Source organism: Protomyctophum parallelum (genome assembly GCF_964188405.1).
Source record: "Protomyctophum parallelum genome assembly, chromosome: 22".
In the NCBI taxonomy this organism is placed as follows: Eukaryota; Metazoa; Chordata; class Actinopteri; order Myctophiformes; family Myctophidae; genus Protomyctophum; species Protomyctophum parallelum.
The window spans coordinates 19,910,953-19,938,009 of record NC_139714.1 but is presented as its reverse complement, the minus strand read 5'-3'; the positions used below and the strand labels follow the sequence as shown (position 1 = coordinate 19,938,009).

The 27,057-nt window shown below is 44.6% G+C and overlaps 1 protein-coding gene across 5 annotated transcripts in view; it reads right to left on the bottom strand.

Annotated features, from left to right (window-relative positions):
* The window catches only part of dennd5b (DENN/MADD domain containing 5B), an 85,772-nt gene that overhangs the window by 50,037 nt on the left and 8,678 nt on the right, over positions 1-27,057 (bottom strand). For 3 of the 5 annotated variants that reach the window (XM_083757869.1, XM_083757871.1, XM_083757872.1), the window contains exon 2: positions 4,646-4,705. The exons of the other annotated variants lie outside the window; for them this stretch is intronic. In XM_083757869.1, the coding sequence (XP_083613995.1) occupies positions 4,646-4,705 (60 nt within the window). The remainder of the gene's footprint in view (positions 1-4,645; positions 4,706-27,057) is intronic. 5 annotated transcript variants of the gene reach the window in all.

Below are 27,057 nucleotides of genomic sequence, written 5' to 3'. Positions count from 1 at the left end.
AATACTGAAATAATCCACCCACGATCGACAGCTCATCAAACAACCAACATTTTCATTAATCTCTCCAATCCGATTACTGATCATAACCAATTAATATTACACGTCCTTCGTGTCTAATGGTATATACCGTTAAGACGTGCTTAAGGGGGAGGGGATTACAGTGGTGGGGGGATCTGGTGTGACAGCTGTCAATGTGTCACACAGTGGCACACTGGCATACCGACAGTGTATGGTGGAGATATACGTGAGGAGTGACAGCGCGAGAAGGCTTGTCAAATGGTGCAACATCCCACATATACCACCAGGGGTCTTTTCTGGGGGCCAAGGACTCCTTAGGTGAGAGAGATGAAGCACCCCACCCCACCACTACCTATTGTATAAAAAAAAAGGTGTTGCAGATTAAACAGTTTAATAAAGATTTCATTAAATGCCTTTGTAGTACCCGTTTGATAACACCATCAATCATTCATTTATACCAACGCGTAAATAGCCTATTTACAAGCTATTATATGCTATTTTTGGTGAATGTGCCCGCCCCCGAATAGGAATTTTGTAACTCTGAGGATCCCCTAGGGCCCCCTGTTGAAGACCCATGCCATAGACATTATATCTTATGCCTCCGTTTGTACACTTTTTTGACACTGCTGCTAAGGGATAAACTATTGTACGTGTCTATAGGACAAGAGCCTATAACATTTTAGTGTAGCAGATCTGCTATTTTCAGCACAACCTATAGCATAAAATGACTTGGTCTTTTAGTTCTCCACTCTTCTCCACTAGTCCCTCGCTAAGATTTTAGTCTAGTTTTAATATGAAATTGTGAATATATATGATGAAATATATGATGAAATTGTGAATATATTTAGTCATTTTGGGGCGGGTACCCCTTTTGGTGTTTTAAACATTATGTTATAATTTAGCTATTGAAAAATAGCAGATCTACAAGCTCATAAGCGCGCCACCGAGTGTTGCAGGTCTGCTATTTTTGAAAAGTCGTGAAAATATTCATTTCAGAAAACTGGAGGATTTAGAAGATTCTTTTTTTATTTCAAGGTCAGGCCTAAATGGGTTAGTTTGTTTCGTCAGTGATCGTCGTGGAAAGACTACATTTCCACGGGCTGCTGTATAGTGCTAACGGGGGATGGATGGATACAGATAGAATTGAATATCCATCCCAATGGTTCCATCATTTATTCTGTGAGTTATTCCCTCCTCCATTGTGTTTGTCTCTTTGCTTCATCGCTCTGTCATCGTGTTACACTGTACTGTTACACTGTACTCTCTGTGGGTTTTACAACACACTAAACAGAGGCTGAGGACCACAGCTTCCAGACAGAGAGAGAGAGAGAGAGAGAGAGAGAGAGAGAGAGAGAGAGAGAGAGAGAGAGAGAGAGAGAGAGAGAGAGAGAGATGCTGCTGCAGCATGTGGGTGACCGCATCAGTCCTGTCATGGCTCCGTAACAGCCTCTGGACTGTTAATGCACTGAAGCCTGCAATTGTGTGACGCATTGTGAGCATGTATAGATCGGCTATTTTTAAGTTGAAAAGTGGTCAAATCCACACTAGTTATCTGCCAGGTTATAGGTAGGTTAATGTGGGCCAGCAATGTTTGGGAATTTGCCAATCGGGATGGAATATGAAAAATCAGATGGATCCGTCTTCTTGGTCACTTATAATGTGTACCGATTTGCTTGATAATTTGGTACATTTTGTAGGAGACTAGGAGTACCGGTATATATTAAAATGTTTTGCAAAAGTCTGCCTCCTGGTGGCGCTATAACAGGCCCCTTGTGAAGAATTTGGGGCAGAGGTTCTGCTCTGGCATCCAGGGAGTGTGCGTTTCTGCCATCGAGCCAACAGAGCCGGAGATCACGGGCGGACGGACGGACATAGAGGGTGCAACACATATTTGGGCCATGCCTTTCAGCCTGGCGGAGACAACAATAAGTGGGCTAACTTTTATAATGCTCCAAATTCTATTCACGGCAGCAACAGGACCGTTCCGTAGCTGCTGTGAACTAAATTGGAGCATTTTAAAAAGCGAGTTGCAAGCCCACTTCTCCAATTCTTCTCCAATACACTCACACCGGGGAGCGGGAGGGGGGAGACAAATGCCGATTGATTTTGGATGAAGTGAATAGTGGTGGCCATTACAGGGACAGGTGGCACATCCACAGAGAGTGTGCTCTTTTTTTTTAGGTCGGACACAAAAAAGGTCACATTGATCTTCTCAGGGTCAACGAGGGTTTCATGTACACTAATGTGATCTTCTCTCTTTAATGAGTACATATTTTCAGACCACATCTTCTCCTGTGCTTCACTGGTGATCAAAATGCGTAGTAAGGTAGATATGTACTGTATACTGTATGACTATGGCTGCAAATGAGATGCATTTAATCCATTTAAGAACAAATAGCAACGCATTAAATCTTTTGAGCATAAAGCTCCCAATAACAAGCCGCCTGTAGATCGGCTATTTTCAAACGGCAAAAGTTTAAATAGGGCATGTTTTGTGCATGTTTTGTAATTATAATTCAAATCTACACAGCCACTAGTAACTAAAGTTTTCAAATAACTGTAGTGGAGTAAAACGTACAATATTTGCCTCTGAGATGTACAGTAGTGGAGTAGAAGTAAAGGGATTGAAATTTGGAAATGCTCCAGTAAAGCAAAAGTACCTCAACGTTGTACTTTAAGTACAAGTACTTGAGGACATGTATGTACTGCATGTGTTGCTTTCCACCAGTGACACACGCGCACACACACACACACACACACACGCACGCACGCACAGGCGGCATGAGGCAGCAGTGACAGCAGTACAGACACGAGACTGAAGAAAGTGGGAAAAGACAAGAGGCAGAGAAAAGGCCAGGCACGGATGACTGACTGACGGAGACCACAGCCACCATGACCAACACAGCAGCTGATGATTTCACCGCAGCTCTCCGCATTGATTTCACTGTGCGTCCGTGCGTGCGTGCGTGCCCAACTACTGATGAATAATGAAAAGGGTGGTTGACATTTTAGAAGGTTTTGGAGAGGGAGGGAAAGAACAATAGGAAAGGAGAAAATACAAGGTTCCAAGGTCACAAGGTGTAGGACTCCAGGGAGAGATTAAAAGAGCTGCTGGTTTATGGACGTGCATGTCTTTGTGTTACTGTACACACACACACACACACACACACACACACACACACACACAAACTCTAAGCTGCTGTTAATTGTAATTCAAAGGGACATCCTGGCCTTAAATTGTTATTAGTCACTCTCTCACACACACACCGTGCACACACACACACACACACACACACACACACACACACACACACACACACAGAGAGAGAGAGAGAGTTGTGCCTTGGCAGACTGCCCTAGTGTGAGTGCCAGACAGGGCCTTTGTCTCTGCAGAGTCTCTGCTGGCTTGAGGGGGACGCCTGAACTCCCCGGCGTCCCCGCAGCCCTGATAGCTGAGACAAACAGAAGGAGACAGGCTGGAGAGGAAGAGAGGAGAATGAACAGCAGAGAAGAGAAGTGAAAGTGGAGCTCCTTTTTTTCGTTCATGTGTGTGTGTGTGTGTGTGTGTGTGTGTGTGTGTGTGTGTGTGTGTGTAATGACTCATTTCTCTGTTTCTATTCAAACCTGTGTGGAGGCATCTCTCTCTCTCCCCCTCCCCCAAAGGGAAGGTAGATGAGGATGCCAGTCGATGGTCTTTCAGCAGAGGTACAGTGAGGATAAAGAGGAGGAGTGTAACAAACATTACAGGAGGCAGGAGTGGAACTGTGATTTGGATAACAAGCTCAGAGGAACCTGACCCATATAGGCTGGATGCATCTGGAGAAGGGGGGGGGGGGGGGGGGGCAGCGGAAAGCAACACATACGAGAGAGAGAGAGAGAGAGAGAGAGAGAGAGAACAGAGAAGTCACTGGCAGACAGTCACAGAGACAGAAGGAGGGCGAGACAGGTGGAGATAGAAAGAAAGAAAGAAAGAAAGAAAGAAAGAAAGAAAGAAAGAAAGAAAGAAAGAAAGAAAAAAAGAACAAACAAACAAACAAACACAGGCCCAAGATGGACAGAGGGTATAGAACCGAATTGAGGTTGCGAGGAGCTGTCAGGAGTTGTCAGGAGCTGAGTCTTGCTCAGGAGGTCAAGGTTTAGAGCAGTGGTTTTCAACTCTTTTCAGGTCCATTATTTATTCGGCATTTGAGCCACAGACGGATTCGACGAGATTCAGCCTCTCAAGACACAAAACGTAAAATATTTGTTTTTGTCGTTGGATACGATTTTGTCCACAGTTCCATGCTGATGTTTGTAGGAGAGACGACAAGCGAACGTTGATCAAAATAACAATTCTTCTACATTCTGAAATTGTGTATGGACTCCTTGTGAATTTAGTAATGCAGATGTCTAACACTAATTTAATTATGGAGAGCGCACAATGGCAGAACTTAAACTCTCAGGCGATAAAGATCATCTAATAAAGGTCCATTTGGTCTCCATCATTTAGCTGGGGACCACCTGGAACCCCCTCAGGGGGCTGAGAAGAGAACCACTGGTTCAGAGGGTGAAAGGGCTATGAGGGAAGTGGACGGAACAGCAGCAATTGGGGGTAGAAGAAGGGGTCAACGATGGTATGGTTCTTTACCTGTAGCTGAGGTATCGGGCTCCCTGCCATGGAGGTCTGCTTCTAGCCATTGGTACAAAGCTATGGATGAGGGTAGCATGCAGAAAACAGACAGCAGGAGAAACCAAAAAAAAAAGAGGGAGGGGGGGAAAAAGAACAATGCGCAATGTCAACAATGAATGCAGAAAATACACACACATGTTAAAAAAACAAAAAGCAAATTAAATCAACGCATGGCAATGAGTAAAGCATGAATTGCGACAACGGACCATGACATGGCAAAAACACAGCCATCTCAAACGACACCTTTGACCCCTCTAAGTGAGGTCTATGGGGACCCTCAGGGTACCTCGGGAGGGTTCCAAATAGACCCTTACAGGTCTGTTACTCTGAGAGTCTACAAATGGACCCGTGATGGTTCCATCGGTGCACTCTCAGAGTCGTGGGGGTTCTTGAAAATTAAAATGTTTGAGAACCACTGATCTATAAACTATCTACAAACTACTGGACTCTAACTAACTGTTGGACTCACTTCTGCGCAGATATATAATATGACCTTGTGTGGTCTTGATATAGAGGGAGGGAAGGTGGCATTTCAGAGAGCACATACGGTAGATACACACAGTGAATTTCAGTCAGATGCACGTTAGTGTTTGTTTTTTCGTCCATCTGATGATGGAGCAGTGAGGTAGGTTGTGGCTCATGGCCTTTGATGTTAGTGAGCAGTCTGTACACAAATGAATGCACCAAATAAACGTTCTTTGGAGTAACTTCTAAGGAGTGCTTCTAAGGAAGCAGCGGTGTTTTTCTTCACACGGCACCTTAATACGAGCATCAACACGTTCTCAGTAGCCAGCCAATTCACTTTCAACCAGATTAACTGGCAGAAATGTATAAATAATTTCAAATGTTTACCTCGTTGTATAGAGCATCGCAGTCACCACAAGTGTTGGCTTTGTCCGCGGCGTAAACGTCTTTAAATAATTACTTTCTGAAAAGTCTATGAGGAAAAGGATTTATTTTCCGGGTCTCTCGAGGGGGCGGGGCTGCGACGCTCTATTGTAATTTGTACCCAAGTTTAAGACACGGTTTGAGACACTCTGGAAAACTAATCCCAGACCAAAATATGTAATGTAAAATAAGGACTATAGGCATATACCATCGTACACAGTGGGAAAGCACAGTTCCTTCCCTGTGCACCGTATGCTGTGTGTGCACGTGGGATGCACTCTCACCCACACTGTGGTCCATAACACTCGCCTCCCCTCCCCTCCCCTCCTCTCCTCTCCACGTGCACCGATGCACAGCAGGGGACTCGACTGCAAGGTCATTGTGGAGACAATATAACGGTTTTATGCTCCAACCACCGGCTTTAGAAAAGCATGGATCACGCTGTGCCTGTGTGTGTGTGTGTGTGTGTGTGTGTGTGTACTGTATGTGTGTATGTAGTGTACGTATGCATGTTCTCTCATGTACTCCCACACCATCGATCTCTGTGACAGATTCTTGGGACAGTACAGTGTTACCAGTTACCACTGCCTCCTGTTCAACCGTTTCTCTCACACACACACACACACACACACACCTTGGTTATCGATGTTACGCAACTGTGTATCTTTCACAATGTCTGCTGTCGCTGCACTTTTCTCCCCTACCTTGGCCCTTCCTATATCCACCTGAGCCAGCCAAGTCACCATTCCTCCACACTCATCAGCGCAGTATCTATGTATTCTGTACAGTGTGTACATTACTAACATTTTACAGCCATGTCTGCTCAGCCATAAGAGGCTGTGTCTGCAGGCCAAGCCACCGCGGACTCTGTAGCTTTGCGTTGGCTTGGCTTGTGTTTGTTCTACGTTAAGAGCAAACGTGATAACATCTGATAACATTTGAAGACACAGGGGGCAAAGGAAAAGGGTTCAAACTGAAAAACATTAAAGTTCACAAATTAAACAGTTACAGTTTCAGAATAATGTTCATTTACTTTCACAGTAGGTTGTTTACCCATACTGTAAAATGTATGATCCTAATGGGTGATTCCTTGTGCAAATAAAGGATTGTGCTAGTACGGCAAAACAAAGCACTAATTTGTCACCGTATAAGGTACTAATACGGTGACCTACAGTATGATGCTATAAAACGCACCATAATTTCGTAAATTCTAAATGAGCATTTTGCCAAAGCAGATTCCTGCTTTGGCTCCATTTTCCTGATGCATTCGGGCGCATATCTCACTTTCAAAACAAACACGAGGCTCTCTCTCTCTCTCTCTCTCTCTCTCTCTCTCTCTCTCTCTCTCTCTCTCTCTCTCTCTCTCTCTCTCTCTCTCTCTCTCTCTCTCTCTCTCTCTCTCTCTCTCTCTCTCTCTCTCTCTCGGCAGTGGTTTAAAGACTTAGCTTATCGCTTTCTCCCATCATCTATCATCCATCTAGTGTCTCTCCAGCCAGTGCCTCTCTGTCATCAATCTGTGTGTATCTGCCTTCACCAGAGAGTAGAGTATATAGGTATAGAGCGCTCATCTCTCACTCTCTTATCTGCACATTCACACACAGTCATTCACCTCTCTCTCGCCGTTGGACCCGATGTTGACCTTGAGCCATCAAGATGTGCCGACTGCTCTGTGCAGCCATCTGTCTGTGTGTTAAATGAGAGGAAATGGTGCACGTAGACACGCACGCATGCACACAGTACACACCCCTTCAAATAAACACAAATGTGCACAGACAGACAGACACACACACACACCCACACTCAAACACACACACACACAATCGACCTAGTGTGAGGTCCAATACAAGGTTAGCAAATCAGTTTTTAGAGATTGCCGCCAAACATTGGAGGCTTTGGGATCAGTGTGTGTGTGTGTGGCCGTATTAAAGCGACTAACTATTGGTTTTCGTGAGCTACGGCTGCCCTTATTGGGTTCTGCATTCCACAAGGCACAATGTGAGGATCAATAGACTGCCCCTTATATAGTAAGACGATGGATTCTGTATTGACGCGTCGCTGCTTAAACACCGGGGAGACGACTGGCTCCAACCAATCATTTCATCTGGAGATCTGACACAAATATATAGCTGATGTCGAGCGGTGGTGGAAACCTTGTATGTCCAAAACAGTTACTTTACACTGCAGGAATGAAACAGGTTAGAAATAGTGAAAATGGCCGATCTACAAGCTTGTAGCTTGTAGATCAGCCATTTTCACTACTTGTGTAAGACACTCTTGTATGATGAATCGGGGCATTTCATTCTCAAAAGGCAAAAAAAACATTAAAAGTTGAAACAAATGGAGATACGAGGTTTCTGCCCAGACAGCGACGATATGGCGATAAGCATGCTGAAAATCTCTCAGAGATGGGGGTTGACCTCATGAGCCGTGGTGTGAATTGGTATTTATATCCCAAAAAGCCAGACCCGGGAGACTCAGTATTGAATGGGAGGAATTGATTGTTTTCTGCCTTCGGAGCCAGAGCCTCCTCCATATGCATAACAAACACCATATTGCACCATAAACCACACACACACACACACATGCACGCACGCACGCAGTGGCAGAAATAAGAATGTAGTCACTAGGTAATATCCGACACTCGCACGACTGAACCAACACACAGCTCAGAATGACGGAGAGAGACAAATTGATTGGATGACACAAACACTTGCATACATTCTGCACAATGACCACACACACACACACACACAGGAAATAAGGACAAAGCCTCAAACTCTATAATTACAGTCACTCACGCACACACTCTTACTCTCGCACGCACACTTACTGTAACCCCCAGGGTCGGAATTAAAGCAAAAGGCCTGACTTATTTCTAAACGACTGGAACAATTCTTTGGTTCCACAAGCCCACGTCCCCCGTCACGGGAGTAAATGTACAGTTGCCATGAGAGACGGGGGAGCTCAGAAAGCAGCCCCCCCCCCCCCCCCATCCCCCCATTAACATTGAATGAGGTGCAGTGGAGGTTGTAGTACAATGTAAGGGCCAACCAGCCAGCCAGCCAACCAACCAACCGACCCCCTCTTCAATATGGCCCCTGTAACTATAGCATGCTTGAATTGCAGAGAAGCGGAGGACCGACCGCTTGGCAACAACAGATCAATGTCCAGACTGTGTGTGTATGTGTGTGTGTGTGTGTGTGTGTGTGTGTGTGTTTGAGACAGGGTCTCGGGGAGGGCAGGGAGACGCCGCGTGCAGAAAACAATCCTGGAATGCCTCTCTCTCTCCATCGCTCTTTAACAAATGGATAGTTCACAGAAATAAATCTACTTTACTTTCTATCGATTACAATACTCACCCAATGGGGACTTGAGTTCATGGATAGAACCACTACAACGATGATACAATACATCATCATACATACATTATCACATTCCGGGCCAATCGATTTTGGCGTCCTCACTTTTTAAGCCCTCAGCCAATCAAATCGTCGCAATGTGGTATACACACAGACACACAAAGCTGGGCATAGGAGAGGGTATAGCTCCCCTCAAAAATGTCATTTTGGGGGGTGAACAATCCCTTTAACTGCATTTCTGAGTGTTTTGCCAATTATTTGGTAGCCCACTCCACTCCGCTACAGTGGGCCCATCAGTGGGCCCGGCCCACAGGTTGGGAGTTGCCGTTCCCGTAAAATCGGTTCCCGTGCCTGCACTTGTCTCGGGAGACGGGCCGTCAGCAGGCCTGACGGGCTCCGCACGTGGCTCATTTATTCTCAAATGTCACATTAAGTCATCTCGTCGACTCCATCGCGTCGCCCACCAAACGGTCCACAAAGCGCACGGCACTCGGGGCTCGGCTGCAGCGCGAGGCCACAGCAGGACTGTGAAGGAGCGGGCCATAAACAGAAGAAATGGACCTGCTATATAGTTTGACGAGGAGGAACCATTCAGGAACGAGGAGAAAAGTGCCGGGGACGACAGGGGGGCTTTTAATCAAAGTGTGCCCCCGGGGTGATCGAGGGAGACGGGCCTGACTGACGGGCTTTTCACCGGAAAGGAAACCAGAGGCAGGGCCATTTCTCTACCACGCATGGGTGCACGCTGTCATGTACAACTTGGCATGCATACACACACACACACGGACAATATACAGACCACCCACACAAAATTGAACTTTGCACCCGGAGTAATAATGTTGACATCAAATCTATTATTATCACCCCCACCCTCACGACACACACACACACACACACACACACACACATGTGCAGCTCGTCTGAGGTTAAAGGGAAAATTCTAACGGATAAGGCTGAAGAAAATAGGCTCCAGATCACACATCATGTCCAGGGACTATAGCCTAGATTTCTACTGTAGAGTTTTTGCCCAGAGATATGCGTGTACAGTGTGGGTGCACACAGTAGAGAGTACAATGCTCACGGCATTTTCTTGGCAATAGAATAAACACATTCAGATGGAAGAAGGGCTTATTATTGATTATTTATTGACGCCAACGTGTAAAACACCAGACGTGCAGAAAGGCGTTATGGATGCGTGGACACTTCATTACAGTGGCTAGGATATTACATTCTAGAATCCTGCACATATCCTAGAATCCTGCATTGAGGCGGTGTGTGTGTGTTTGTGTGTTTTTTTTTCTTTCTCTCTTCCAGACACCAGACAAGAGTTTGACAGTTAGGCTTTAGTGTGTGTTCAACGGTTCAACCTCTTCAACCTTACTGACAGCAAGTGTCTCCATTCTTCTCCATTTTCTGCTACAATCAATTTCATGGTTTCTCGGGGTGCAACTGCCATTGATTTCACCCTCGGGAACAGTGTCCCCCCCCCCCCCCCCCCGTCTTTCTGTCTGAAGGAGTGACTGTAATAATGAGGTCATTTCCACCAATAGGCAGCCATACGGCTATGTGCCCTGCAGGGGTTTCCCAGGCTGGTTATCAGGGGTGTGGTATCATGAGTCACATCATTAGAAGCACATACTGCTTAATATAGGCCTACCTATAATTACATAGAATAGCCCCCAAGAGAACGTTTTGAACATGATGCGCACGCGCGAACAGCCACACACACACATAAAGGGACATATCATTAAATGTCTTCAACCCCCACCTCTGTTTCCAACCCTGCTTCTATTGAAAAAGAAAAATCATATTACTTCCTGCGGCAACTAAGCTTGCATGCGCGTGCGTGCTCACAGACACACACACACACACACAGTATATTACCAGCAAGACACAGAGGAGATAATCATATGTTGGACCCAGACGGTGATGTATAATGTATAATGTATAATGCATGCAGAGCCTGTTGCCTTGGCAGACTGGGTGATCAGACGTTACGGCTACGCTCTGGGAGTGTGTGTGAGAGATAGAGAGAGAGAGAGAGAGAGAGAGAGAGAGAGAGAGAGAGAGAGTGCATCGACTCCACATCCACAGCCAGAGAGAACATGATTGACGTGGCTTTGTTGCCTGGCTAGCTGACCATGCAGGCAGACCCAGACCCACATCAGTGTGTGTGTGTGTGTGTGTGTGTGTTTCCATACAGTGTCAATATAGCTGTCCATTTCCCGAAATGCCATACATCCGTTCTGACGAGAAAAATCAGCACATGAACTTTAAGACCCGAGATCAGATTCTAAAAATGTCTTCAACATCCTGACAGTTTTCTGAGAAAGCTATGTTTCTTCGTCGTTCTTTGATTTTTCTAAAATAGCAGACCTACAAGCTCGTGGCGCGCTACGAGCTTGTAGATCTGCTATTTTGCAATAGCTAAAGCATAACGTAAGGCTAACACCCAAAACTGGTTCCCGCACAGAATGGGTTAAACTCAAATACTTCCAAGGCCAATGCACCCCTCAAAGGGTTATAGTGTAGTGAGCCCTATGTTGGACCAGGCCCGACAGGCGCCGCCACCGATCATTGCTCCCGTGCCGGTCTTGGATGTCAAAGAGGAGCAGGATTTCCCTCAGCAACGCGTGCAAAAAAACAAAACAAAAAGGTCACTGCCTTCTTCTCTGGGCTCATCCCTCACTCTGAAAGCAGCAGTGTGGGGACAACCCCAGCGGACTAGTTTGCGGCTATACGAATCGATGGTCCGAAAGAAAACACGTCAAGTGTTGTCATACCAGTAAATACTGTAGCACTGAGAAAACTGTCGCGCCTTTCTTCGTCCTTTTTTTCTCTTCAAACTTAACTCGCTCACCGTATAGAAAAAGAAGTAATACTCCTTAGACAGACTTATTTTATCATGCTGTGCTCATGGTGCAATTAAAAAGCAAACGTTTCGGTCCTCAGACCTTCGTCAGTGCTATGGTTTTTCACAGACAAAGAACTTACTTTTAAACAACTCCAAAACAATACAGCTCAGGTGCTGAGAATTACTAATTGGTGACATCACCTGATTGTGGGCGTGGACAGAAAGGATATACAAAATCACAGTTATATAGGAAACAAGAATATTACATACATCACATGTTGACAGACTTATATAATCACTTTTTGAATATAACTTTTTACTTTATATACCAGTAAATATACATAAGGCACCGCATTGTCCCGAATTTAAGACGAATGTAAGATGACCTCCATTTTTCAAGACTCATTTGTGGAAAAATAACATTGAATGTCAAATAGTCTCTAGTCCTTGATTATAATACGACCCCGTTTTCTTAGGATATTTCTAATTGGAAATAAACGTATAGTCTTATATTCAGGCCAATAGGGGTATATCCGTTTATATACATAGGGGCGCGACAGTGCATAGAACGGAGGGATTTTAAAGTTATACCGTCACTGTGTCAACAGTATTCACTTAGCAGTCTCTCGTAGCTCTGTTGTCACTATACAGCGTTGTTTATACCCTCTCATCTTGCCTAATAGTCAACACGCTTGAGACGGACACTAACAGGGAATCCCCTCGGAAAAAATCATTTTAATTTTAATTTTTAATTTTAGACGTGTCTCTAGACCCATACTGGACCCTATGGTCATGCTAAAACCATGTGTCGGTCGCCTCGGCTGGAAAAAAACCGGATCGGAAACCTTATTTATTAACGTTAAAGCACATATGCCACCATTTGGCGTATATACGTACATGCACGCGTACAGTTATGCACTGCAGGGGCAGGCAATATGTCTCTGAGCCCGTGTGTGACTGACACACATTCCTGTGGGAGTTATTGTACTCGGCAGTTTAAAAGGTGATCCCCATTCTCGTGTTATGTTAATGCAGTTTGTCTGCATGTTCCTTCCCCCGGGCAGCACTGTAGAGAACAGTGGGTTGGGCAGCCTGGTTATCCCATTTTGGGGCGTGAACCCCTTTTGGTGTCAGCATTATGTTACGCTTTAGCTATTGCAAAATAGCAGATCTACAAGCTCGTAGCGCGCCACTCGGTGGCGCACTATGAGCTTGTAGATCTGCTATTTTTGAAAAATCTAAGAACGACTGACATAGAAACATAGCTTTTTCAGAAAACTGTCAGGACGTAGAAGACATTTTTAGAATCTGATCTCAGGTCAGAATGGAAAACTGTCAGGACGTAGAAGACATTTTTAGAATCTGATCTCAGGTCAAAATGGGTGATTCTGCTGAGAGTTCTGTAGGACTGGAAACGCTCCCATAAAACGCTGCTCTCCATTTGGCTAGCTCCGTGCATTCCACCACAGTGCACACCCCCACCGTGACCAGCACCTGCTCTGACTGGGCGCACGCATGGCCTGGCACACACACACACACACACACATGGATGAGTGTGTGTGTGTGTGTGTGTGTGTGTGTGTGTGTGTGTGTGTGTGTGTGTGTGTGTGTGTGTACGCACGCGCGCACACATATTGTAACCCCCACACTTATTGTAACCCCCAGGGTTGGAATTAACCCATTTTGACCAGGGAACGATTCTGCAAATGTAAATCTAAATCCTGACTGTTTTCTTGAAAAAGCTGTTTTTCTATGTCAGTCGTTCTCAAACACATTCATGTCACTTTTCACGATTCTTCAAAAATAGCAGACCTACAAGCTCGTAGCTCGCTATGAGCTTGTAGATCTGCTATTTTTCAATAGCAAAAGCATAACATAATGCTAACACCAAAAGGGGTTCCCGCCTAGAATGGGTTAAAGCACACACACACACACACACACACACACACACACACACACACACACTTCTCAATTTTGCTCACACAAACAATGAGCACACCACCTCAAAACTGGCAGTGCCCGGGAACGAGCATGGGCGCCCCATCGGTCTCCTTGGCAACAGCACAATAAGAGATGGGGAGGGTTCACCGCCGTCTAACCTCTTAATCATCACAAATGATCTTTACATGACACGGTGGCGCCGGTCAGACAGCGCTATAGGGCCGGGCAATTAACCCCACATACTGTATATCCACTACGTCTCCATACGGATAGGGCTGTCACCATTACAATTACAGGTTCAAGTTGACGATAAAATTATTGTCACAAAGATTATTTTTGCGATTTCATCGTGTTTCTGGCATTCAACATTGGAAAGAACACGTCTTCTGTTTGCCCGATGATGAAAAACTGCACACGGCAGATACAAATAGCTGAAATATACAAAGAATCACAGACATATTTGTATACTTAAAAGATAGTGGAAATAGCATCTACAATCTTTCAAGGCAAACGTTTGAAATAATCCTGATTATTGATTTGAAGTCATATTGCCTTGAGCCGTGGAGAGACATGCAGAATGAGAATGAAGTAATGAACCATATATAATATATATATATATATATATATATATAGATCTGCTATTTTCTTTTTTAATAAATGGTGACAATTGTGTGTCCAAATAAAATGGCGAATGAGAAGTGTTCAATTGGACCGAGGCACACCAAGTCTTGAACAGGAAAAATAGTATAAATGCAAGTACCCTTTCTTTCTTGCACTGGCATTGTGGGTAGTGGTTACGTGAGTGTAGTGTGTGTGCACGGCGCACGTGTGTGTGTGTGTGTGTGTGTGTGTGTGTGTGTGTGTGTGTTGAAAACAAGTGAATTGCTGTGCCCGAGCATGTGCATCCAAATGACGGTCTCTCCCTATTTTCTTTTTTGTCAATAGCAGTGCGTGTGTGTGTGTGTGGTGTGTGTCTGTGCGTGCGTGCGTGTGTGTGTGTGTGTGTGTGTGTGTCTGTGTGTGTGTTAAGTGTCTATGCATGTGCTTTTTTGTGTATGACAATGGTCCAGTGTCAGAGCCCAGATTAGCCTGGCTCTGACGACCCTATTCAGTCTTTCTATTGGCCGGCTGCACGGGCTCAACGCCGGCCGCGGTGGTGATGTCATCATTCTCTCAAAGCGCCGCTTTGTCCCACTATTCAGCGCCGCGAGGAGGGAAGACGAGAAAAGGCGAGGGACAAGAAGAGAGTAGAAAGAGTAGAAGAACAGAGGCTTTAAGGGAGGTGAGGTAGATATACAGTAGATGACTCATTTTCATTCAGGCACATGCTCTGGCCGGCATCGGGGTCCTGACTCCCTGTGCTTCCTATTGCGGATTGTCTGTCCACTCTCACTGACTGTCACCTAAGGGTGCGTTCGGAAATGCGCACCGGGAATGTGGTCAGTTTGTTGAGTGTGGTGGGCGGCGGTGACGTCACAGAGTGCGTTCAGTGTGCCTTATTTACGAACGACCACAGCTGTGACGCATTCACACCGGACGACCCCAGCTTCAGGGTAGGGTCGCTCAGTGCGGGCTAAAAGACAAGAGAGCACACCAGTGCGTTCACCGTTCAGGGCGCACTTCTAAATCAGTACTTCTCACACTCAAATTATTTTTTAAGCGTTCCACAATAGCAGACGTACAAGCTTATATATGTGCTGATTTTTCAATAGCCAACGCCAAAACTCTAAAATGACACCGATGCTTTCCCAGTTTCATGGGTTCAGTGGGCCCCAAATAATTGGCAAAACACGATTTTATTGATAACGTAACATTTTTATAAAAATAAATCAATGTAAATGAAAAAAAAGGTCATGGTATTTTACAATGTTTCCTTTGAATCATCTACCCCAGTTGCTTATGGGTATCACAATGAAAAACGAGATTTCATTTTCATTCAGGCACATGCTCCGGTTGGCCTCGGCCCTCGGGGTCCTGTGCTTCTCCGTCGACGCCTAAATGACTGTCACCTGAGTCTGATGTGGATCAGATTAACAGCTGCCATTATCTGCACCTTGTCATAAGCTCTGCTACTCACTGACGGCACAAAACGCACAGCACACGAGCAGTGTGACATTTCCGTTTGGCTTTTTAGCCGGCTCCGTAAACAAAAGATGCGCAGGGCAGATATGACAAAAAAACGTATTATTTAATAGCTTTATAGTTTATTATGAATAGCGGAAATAGCTGATTTACAGGCTCAAAACGGGGTTGTAGAGCTGCTATTTAAAAAAAAATATATATGTTTGAAGATATATGAGCATTTTTCAACATGGAAATGATTATGCAATTGCAATTATCTAAGAATAAATTGATTTTTTTTTTTTTTTTTTATAATTGTGATTAGTAATAAATGTGACACCCCTAAGTGGAAGACAAGAGTTGCAACACTACGCTGAATAAGAAGAATGCTTGCAGTTAGCATGGTTGCACATATTCTGCTCTATGCTGAGAATCTAAACAGACTATTACTATTCATCTTGTATGTGTTATGCTGCACAATTTCAGCTGACAGGGTCATAATGACTGTACACTACTTTTACAGTATAGTGTGTGTGTGTGTGTGTGTGTGTGTGTGTGTGTGTGTGTGTGTGTGTGTGTGTGTGTGTGTGTGTGTGTGTAAATGCAAGCTGTGATTGTGCGAGAAAGACATCGCTTGTGTGGGAAGAATTACATGTGTTAAATGCAGGGGTGTGTGTGTGTGTGTGCAAGTGATTGTGCGAGAAAGACATCGCTTGTGTGGGGAGAATTACATGTGTTAAATTCAGGTGTGTGTGTGTGTGTGCGCGCGCGTGTGCGCGCGTGCGTCAGATCCAGTGCCAGCCACTCCCCATGGCAGCTGCATCGCAGTAACAAGGTTGTGATGATGTGCCTAATGAGATGAGGTGAGTCAGTCTTCACCTCGCTGCTCGCTCCCAGCAACAGAGACAGCAGTCCTTGTATTAGAGCCATCAGTTGTTCCCCTGAGAGACGACAGTGCACATCTGGGCTCGGTTGGCTAATGTATAGACTAGGTTAAAAAGGGAAATGGTCTGCATTTCTATATATAGTTTTGGTTATCGTGGTAATAATAATAAATCACTGTTTACAGACAGTGTGTCGGTATCGCGGTATGTAAAAAAAAAATAAAAAAAAAATAGCGGTTACATACTCGACACTGCGGTATATGCAATACACAACACAACCGCGGTATGGCGGTATTGAGGTTATTGCACCCAGCCCTATTCACACACACACACACACACACACACACTGACAGTGTGTGTGAATGGCTTTGAAAAAACAGCCTTATGAAAAAATATTCTTTATCAGATTATCGCTGCATTCCTTAATTTCCTTGTGTAGAGCCACTATAGTATCACGCAACGGAAATAGTAGATCTACAACAACAGGCTCAGAACACACCATGAGCTTCTAGATGCTGCTATACAGTGAGCAACGTGGTGAAGAAACAAGCTTAAAATCAGCCAGCAGGGGAGAAGTGTCTTGCTCGGGGCGAACAGGTGACCTTACGACTCCGAGGCGGCCTCTCAGCTAAGTACTGCTGCCATGGAAAGGCCGTTAAACTTTAAGCCGAGCAGCAAGTGCGATACCTGCATGGTCGCGTGAAGAACAGCGGGGTTCTTTTCTTCTTAAACCTTCAGAGCGTTTGTTTAAGCCTTTAATATATCATTGCCTGGCAATCCCACAACTAATTCCTGTTCGTCGAGTCCCTGTGTGGGCATGTCAAAGCTGTGTGATGCAGAGCAATATTAACTGAAAGGGATATGCCTCTATTATAATATGGATACATTCATTGTTGCCTGCTCTGTCTATTTAAATGTGTTGTCCAAATGTGGGTGAATAGGAAGGCAGTAAGGCACACCATACTCTCAGTCTCTACTTACTGGTAGGGCAAACATGTAATGGAAACGGATCGAAGGGAATAATTGTCAGAGAGAGAGAGAGAGAGAGAGAGAGATTAATTGATTTGCGAAAGGTCTCAATCAGTCTGCTTTGATATCTTTCAGATAAGGACATAAGGCTACTGTGTGAGTCCACAATACCAATTACAGAAGCACAGACTCAGAGGGCCGACCCCACGGCTCACACACACACACGCACGCGTCGCACGCACACACACACACACACACACACACACACACACACACACACACACACACACACACACACACACACACACACACACACACACACACACACACACACACACACACACACACACACACACACACACACACACACACACACACACACACACACACACACACACACACACACACACACACACACACACACACACACACTTGTAAAACTTGTGATTACACAAACGCAGGCAGGATTGTCTCTCAGAGGTCTTTGATCACTGAGGAACAAACTATTGAGGACTTATAAAAACATATAAATAAGTTGCACTGATCGAGCCATGGGATAAAAAAAAACAACAACAATTCCCACAATTCAACAGCACACACATACATTGAGGAAACACATGTACAGACGCAAGTGCATTAGCATGATGCTTTATTACTCAGGGGATGATGGACTATAATGCTTTCAAGGCAGGCCAGCCGACAAGCAACATAATAAATTATTGCATATAACCAGACCAAGTGAAGAGAGGGCCTTAAGTCATCGGTGGTGTGTGTGTGTGTGTGTGTGTGTGTGTGTGTGTGTGTGTGTGTGTGTGTGTGTGTGTGCACGCGTGCGTGCACGCGCGCATGAGAGAGAGGGGGTTGGGCATGTCTGCTTATCAACCCTTTACAGCCAAAATAATTTGTCTTCCTCAAGTGCCTGGCGGTCGGTCTCCACGGCAACCTCTCGCGCATCACGCAAAGCTCTGGGAAAGACTAACGGTCGTCATTAATGGAGGTTACGCCACCCCCCCTTTGAACCCACGGTTGTGCCCCTTAATTGTATTGCCCCCCCCCCCCCCCCCCCAAACAGAACAGGCCCCGCATCACCTCACAAGAAGACACCTGTGTGTGCGCATGCGTGTGTGCATGCGTTTGAGTGCTCAAAAGATTCCCAAACCCCTCAGCTCTAGACCCAAGCATCCCGGATCCACACTTACAAAAGATTGTTGGGGTCCGCGACCACCAAAAATGGGTCTCGGACCATTGTTTGGGAAACACTGGGTTGCTTATAAGGGTCAAGCATTAGATAATGAGAACAGGGTTTCATAAACGGCTTTGGGCCCTCGGGCCCTTAGGCCCCATAAAAAGCCACGAGGACACTGGTGGCTGGGGGGCCCCTGGTTTTATGGTCACTCACTTAGTAAAGGAAATGAAAAAAGAAAACCGAAAAGGCTGTTGTTGTGAGATGTATGGTAGTATAAAGGGGGTTCGGTTAACCACATTTACTTAAGTACTGCACGTGAGTACAATTCCGAGGTGTAAGTATTTCCAACGGAGTCTACTTTTGGTATTTTAAATTGATTTCGATACCAATAACGTTGTACAAGTAAATTGTGATTTCCGGACTTTCACTTGTACTGTACTTCCACATTGCAGCATTGACACTTTTACTGAGTACTTTTTCCCCACCACTGGTGAGTAGTGGTGAAAACAGAGGCATACAAGATCACAAAGCGCCAGGAGGATGAGACGAGTTGTGCGCGTCCAGGTTTGGTTGAAAGTGGCTGAACGGGTGCTGAGAGCAGGGGGGCAGTCAGACAGATATGTCGTGAAGCCACTAAGGAAATCGGGACTTCCTGAAAGTTCATATAATGGCCTGTTGTGGCGCTGTCATTGGGCCCATAGCTCATAGAGGCCCATGTATTTGGGCCCAACTTCACCTAGACTGTATTACCTTAATGAACATGGTCATGAATACTTTCTGCTTCCAGTCACTAGTCTAAAGTCTCATTTCTCATGTCATAATATTCTTTTTGGAAAATTATGGTCCCATTCATAAAAGAAATGACCATAAAGTCGCATATGTTCTGAGGGGCGTGGTTTTTTTATTGATTGATTGAAATATTTATTAACAGTTTGTAGAATTTACAGTACATTTTAAGCACAATACAAAGACTGTCAACTGTGAGTGGACGACCCAATTAAGCATTACACTTGTTTACAACAGGGTCCACATTGTTCAATTCATTCATTCATTCATGTGGCTACTGTTACAGTCTATGAACGGGAGCCACCCCCCCCCCCCCCCCCCCGTTCAGTCAAAATAAAAACCAACAAAGAGTAAGGGGGGGTTGTCCCGCCTCGTTGTCTGGGCCAGCCAATGGGCCAGCCAGGCCCAAACGGATCTAGAAATATGGCGACTTACAGTGCAAGGAATTACAGGCTTCATTTTACGTCCATGTTAGACCCCGAGGGAACGCTTTGTCCATATTTTTTACAGTCTATGGCTGAGAGGAGCACTGAGGAGGACAGCGGAGGACAGTGTGTGATGTGAGGTTGGTTGTGTAAGCCTCTTCAGCCCTCGGCCCCACACTGTGGCTCTTCAGTCAGGGAAACGCACGTAATAACAAAACAGACAGCTCAAAAGAGATGGGGGGGGGGTGGAAGACATGCTCGGACTGGGAAGCACATCCTATTTTTCCCCACAATGTCAATGTGACCAGAAGCTGGCCAGGTTGTTAAAGACCTAATGAATGAATGAATGGCAATGCAATGCAACACAAAGAAGCTGTGGGGTTGGAAAAGACTAGACTCAGGTTGAATCCGTAGAATCAGCTTCTTCTTTTTTTTTACCTCCTTTCTACTTGTGTATGTGTGTGCAAACTGTGCATCATGCGTTTGTTTGTGTCTGGTACGCTCATGTAACCATGCATCCAAAATACATCTGCCTGATGCTGCCCATGGTGTGAAACACAGCGCTTCGTCAGAGCGTGGAGAGGCGATTCGCTGCCTTGACTTCATGCAAATGTGCCAACCTGCGCATGCATCTGTTGAGCTGACCGGGACCATCATGTATAGGCCACGCATCGCGCTGCTGCCTGCAACTCCCCTGCTTTGCATGGAGCAGCTCTGCTGATAAACACAGCCTGTTGAACACTACAAACATCCGAATTCGAACGCAATGGGGAACAACAATGGCGTACGTCCACCTCACATGATTTACGTGATGCTTGTTTTACAGCTGCACGCGTTTGTCCTTTTACACATGCATAATGCAAACCCTGAGTGTAAATCAAAACTGTAATTCAACACGGCAGCGGGATGATGCCTCACGTCAGACAAGCGCTGTAAGATGATATCTCAGGATCTCGCCGTCATAACACAGTAGTCGACACCCTCCATCAATCATTATGATGGTGTGCAGGACCTGTGATTCTGGAAGGCTGGCGTTAGGTCTCAGGACCCGTCCGTTGCATTGATATTAGACATTTTAAGACAAATTTCGCCAGTTAAAATCAGTACTCACACTTTCAAGATTTTAGAAACATTTTCAAAAATAGAAGATGTACAATCTTGCAGCATGGTACGAAGTGAAGCGATATGTGAGGTTGTATGTCTGCTAGTTTTGAATAGCCAAAGCAAACGTATAATATGAATGACACAGTTTTAATCTAATGTGTTAGGGCGACCTGCGGTCGCAAAAAAAATAAACATTGGTCAAAAATATTGTGATTATTTTGCAGATAAACATTGTACATAGAGCGCCGAAGTCCTGACCCCATCAAACTGACAACCTTTCAACTTCTAGGCAGCTGAGCCTGAGGCGAGTGGGCTGGCAGTGCTATACAGATTATTACACAGCAGTTCTATCCCTTCTACAACATTCACCACAAAACTAGAACAAGAACAAGAATGGACTTTTAAAGCAATCGAAATCAACATAAAATTAAATACATCACAACTCGGAATAGCAATGTAGGCCTACAGCTATAATGTAAAAGAACTGCAAAGCAAAATGCATGTTGATTCACTAGCCAGATGGCTAACTGGCCTGCCGGTTTTTATGTTCTATATTATAGAAGTAATATAGATTATAGAATCTATAATCTATATTACGGCCAAAGCGAGGCAGATGTGCAAAACGCCCTTTGCAGTAACCTCAGTCAACCGCAAACCCACAGACACAAATTGAGCTGTTTTCTTAGAAATATTAGGCTCTGCCATGTGGAGTGGACTGTGACTTGTGGGATTAATTCATCCTGGAATACTGCCGACTGGTTTTAAAGGTTATCCGAGTGAAAACCTTCCCGAGATTAGAGACATGGCATGGCTAAATGTCATTCTACGTCACCGTCAAACATCAAACGTCAGACATGCAGCAGCTAGATTATCATTGTCACAATGGCTGTGCCTCCAACTCTGACAAGTACGGTGGCGGTGCAAACAAGTTCAGAATTAACATGGCTTGCACTTGTGGTAATCTGTCCTGACAAGTTGACAACCTCGCTGATTCCACCAATCACATAACCTGCATAACTGTAGGGGAGGAAAGTCAGAAATTGGAAGGTTTGGCAGATAAGACAATTAATTGTTTTGAGCTTGGAATGAATATGAACAGGGTCAATCAGTCTCAAAAACTGTACTAATACTAATTGATGATGTTGTGACATGTTTCACAAACAACCATGAATCTCACATTTGCGTTGGATTTTCTGCACATAGAGTAGAATACATCCTTGGTTTTATGCAGCTGCTTAAGGGAAATGGAATTCCTTGGTGTCATTAATGAAACATCTAAATGCACCTTCAAAACAAAATCCAAATGGTGGATAGGTTTTTCAAGTCTTTGTTACATATACATATACAAGTAATAAATAAGTACGAGACTTGGGGAACCAAGGGCTCCAGAGCCATGAGGCCCATATAGTGTAGGACTAGGAGTCTATCTCCTGTTTCTGTAGCAAGAGGCGGGTTGCTATGTCCTCTGTAGGTTCCAAAGCCCGTGAAGCAGTAAGCTTGACTCCAAAAACGTATCCACGTCCACATCGCTTGTAGAGTTTAACTTTTTCCTTGACAAAAAGGTGTACAGAACAACAAACAACATGTGATCCAAAAAAGGTGTTCAAAAACGATTTGAATATGGTCTAATATGGTTTCTGAAGTGGCTTAATATTTCCAACGTGGGTTAGTATTTCCAAAGTGGGTCAAAAAACTGTAGCTGCTCTCAGGCTTCCAGCTCTGAACTAACTAAAAACATGCTGGACACAGCTGCTGATAATGGCTCCCATAGGCTGAATTCTTAATTGGCAAATCAAGAAATGTCCTTCAATATAGTACACACAATGAAATAACTCAAATACACTCATAGACATTTTCTGTTCTGAATATGGCTCTCACATCCTCCATGCTGCCATCATGTGCAAGGAATGACATGCCCATGACAATCTCCCTGGATCATTCATTACCAGCGGGACACCAAAAAGGGGCCCGGGTTCGTTCCACCAGTGCCCCGCAGCGGCCCTTTGAGCATTATGGCTGCCAGCGTTGCCATTTATTCAGGCACTGCGTATCCGAGGGCCACACGGGAGCCCTTAGCCTCTGCCACTGTCACTTGTGTGTGTGGGGCACGGAAAAGACAGCCAGGGGAGTGGATGTCTGTCTAGTGTCTATGGCAGCAGAGTGGGGTTGGAAGGGGTCAGGCCTATACACACGCGCATCGCTGCTTTGATTTATGGGATTGCGTCTGTCTGCTTGTAGGTATAGTGGTGGTGGTATGTGCGGATGTGGTCATAAAAGATAGACGGAGTAGATAATCGTCCATTAAAAATGAAGAGAGGGAGGAAAGTGTAGCAGAAAGAGAGAGGTGAATGATAATAGTCATTGTGAGAAGGGAAGGAGAGAAGAAATAGACAGCCAGAGAGAGAGAGAGAGAGAGAGAGAGAGAGAGAGAGACAGAATTACAATTCTTAACACAATGTAAAATATTTATACACAAATATAATACACAAATATTAGAGAGGAGTTCTTCCCAAAATTTGAAACAAATTTCCCATAATTCCGAAGTATGACAGAAAGGGAGAAATTACCACTCCTTCTGGGGGAACAGAAAGAAATAAAGAATGTGCAGTTTTGGCTGCAAAATATGTCAATTCCTGTCACAAGAAAAGGGACAAGGGACAAACGGACTGATTTATTATATTTGTATTAATTTTGTGTCATTGATATTATGTTATGTTGTTGTTTGTCATATCTGTGATTGTGCTTTGGCAACACTTGGCATGTCATGCCAATAAAGCCTGTTGAATTGAATTGAATTGAATTGAATTGAGAGAGAGAGAGAGAGAGAGAGAGAGAGAGAGAGAGAGAGAGAGAGAGAGAGAGAATATATTATCAACTGGTTTATCTGATGATTGCGTCATGTATTCTTTACCCATCCTTATCACACAGGTGCAGAGGTTACTGGATGAGTTGGAACCTGAGTCAGTCAGAGGACAAAGTCGATATGACCTGACTGGCCGCAGCATTATGTCTTCATATCATATGCAGACAGTACAGCAGCACACACGCAAACAAAAGCACTCCCATGCACGTGCACACTTAAATGTGCACAGCCACACACACTCTTTATTACCCATGAAGTTTCTGCCCTCTGTGGGTTTTACAATAGAGTCCAAAGGGAAACACGGCACGCACACCCCAACAAAAATATACAGGTGCTGGACTAAAATACGTACACTGGAGAGGGCAGGATTCCCTCCGCACTCTGTACTTACTTGGGTTGAAACCAACGTTAACATAATTCATTGTGACTTCCATTCCTTCTCCTATGTGTTTTTTGTACATTTAGTACCTGCTGCTATGGACCTACCGAAATGAAGTGTTACCACTTTTGCACCTTCACCTCATGCATCTGGTGGTCTTATGTAGATTTATTTATTTGTTATTGTTGTTCTCTTTAAAATGCTTCTTCAGTGTTCTCCACACGCCCCCCTTTCCCTCCTCCATGTTCTCCTTCCCCCTTTCTGACAAACAACAAAAATGATGGAGCTTGCGCCAAAAACAAAACAAAAACTAATTTCACCCACGTGCTTAAATCTGTGAACCTGTGATGATGTGACAATAAAGTTGGTTTTGACATAAAATGCTATATAAGCTATATGCTGTTCATTGCTGTACTGAGGGCCAGTGAGTGATGACTGTCTTATACAGTCAGGGCCTCAGACACACATGACCTCTCTCCACCCTTCCATCAACATCGTTCATACTAATGCTGTGGTTGTCATGGTGACTGACTAGTGGCTACTATGCCATGTTCTGCTCACTGTTCTGGGTATCTTGGAAGAGTTTTTTAACGCTTTTTGGCTCTGGTATATCTTTCCTGTCTGGACTGGACAGCTCGCAACTCAGCTCAGGAATGCAGCAACCAAAAGTGACACTTTTGCTGGACATTTATACAAAAATCCCACATAAATCTACCGTAATTTAGACATAGCACGTGCATGTACATAGCACATAGCATGTCCACAACTGAAATTCAGCTATGGCACCAGCTCTATGAACAGCTATGTCGTCGTCTCCATGAAAATCTACAATGGCATTTTGTCTCTAAAATGTTCTAAAATGTTCCCGATTATGTTTAGGCAACAAACTCCTGTGTCCAGTTATTTATGTCGGCGGTGTAGTGAGGTGACAGCTTACACTACTAGGGCGGCCCTGACTGTTATGCCACCAATGCCAATCTGTCATGAAGGTGCATGCCTCTTAGTCACCATCAGCACTGACTATACCGCGTTATGTAAGGAGATTTATATGGTGTGGCTGACATAACGCTACAGTGCACCACGGTGTGTTTTAATGACCGGGTTTGCTTTGTGTCGTTGCCCCGTGTCCTTAGGGACGGCGAGGCCATATCACATTATGCCGTCGCAGACCACAATCGATGGCAATTAAACTATGCGCATTATTCGAAAGCCTTTCAACCGAATCCTACCAGATTTTCTCACAGCCAGGATACCATCTCTCGTCTCTCTCTCTCTAAACAGCGACGAGCAGCACACACTTGAGATGCTTTTCCGCTAATGTTTTTTGGTTTTTGTTTCAAAAGTAAATCCTCCCATAAACAGACACGCCCTCTTCTGTCTGAAGAGGTCAAGATGTATCAGTTTGGCCGATATATATCAGCCCTTATTTACAAATTATGCAGCCAATGTGTCCAGATTTTCTTTTTTTAAGAAAACATTGTCAGAAATAGTAAATCTACAAGCTCACAATAAGTGACGTGTTGTGAGCTTGTAAATCTACTATTTTTATTAAAGGTTATTATTTGACCTTTTTAAAAATATAGATTTACAAGCTCAAAACACGTCACTATGCAACATGCAAGCTTGTAGATCAAGTGGTTAAATCAACGTGTTTGTTTTCTCTGTAATAAATAAAGTTAAATGAAGTAATTATCAAGCATCGTTCAAAACGGCAGTAATGGGATTGGCGTATATAGGACCCAGAAATCTCCCATGCATCGGTCGGGGTCATGCACATCATGCACAGTGCACACACGTCATCCTCGGCTCTTGCCACTGTTTGCGTTGCCAAGCTCGTCACCCTGGGCCTTGGACCAGCTGGGTGTACCCGTGCCGTACCACTGCATATTATAACTGCTATTGATCCCCCCCAGTGTAAACACAGCAACTGAAACAAACACAGAGAGGGCCACTAGTAAACTGGACCCGAGTCATACCATATTACCTGTCCTGGACCGCTTTTTGTCCCTCTGAACCAAAAATCTCTTGGCCGAAAATAGCCGATACAAGCTCACAACGCGTCACGCTGCAATGTGTTGTGAGCTTGTAGATCCTATTTTTGGCTAACGTCCCCGGCCCCCCAGATTATGGATGCTGGGGTTCAAGTGGTTATACAAAGTAAAGTCCTGAGAGTTAATTTAACTCTGACAGTGTAAAAATGTAACTGTAAGGCTGAATGCACAAAACAAGAGAAGTAGGTACGTTCATGTCTTCTTATCCTGTCTTTGGTAGTTTGGTCAACCATTATGTAGCATTTGTGCGCTACACGTCATTACGGTTACCAGATATAAGAGATGTGTGCAGTGTATGAAATGTTGGAAGAAGAGTGTTGAGAGATGTTTCATATTACATACAGTATTAATCTGTATCCAAATACAGGGCATATATGCCTCCAAACGCTGCTTGTTCTGGAGGGGAAATATGTTCCATAAAATGTCTTATAAACGAGAGAGGGAAATGTCACTGGCATTTCCATATGCATCCCGTGGGTGCCTGGATGAAACGATGTGACATTCAGACGCATCTCCCCGAGGATAATTATGTGCGTTACACAAGCACAACGCGCTGGTTTACAGAACACCGTGGCTTCCTTTACTGATTCTATTCTGTTCTATTCCATTCTATTTTAAAC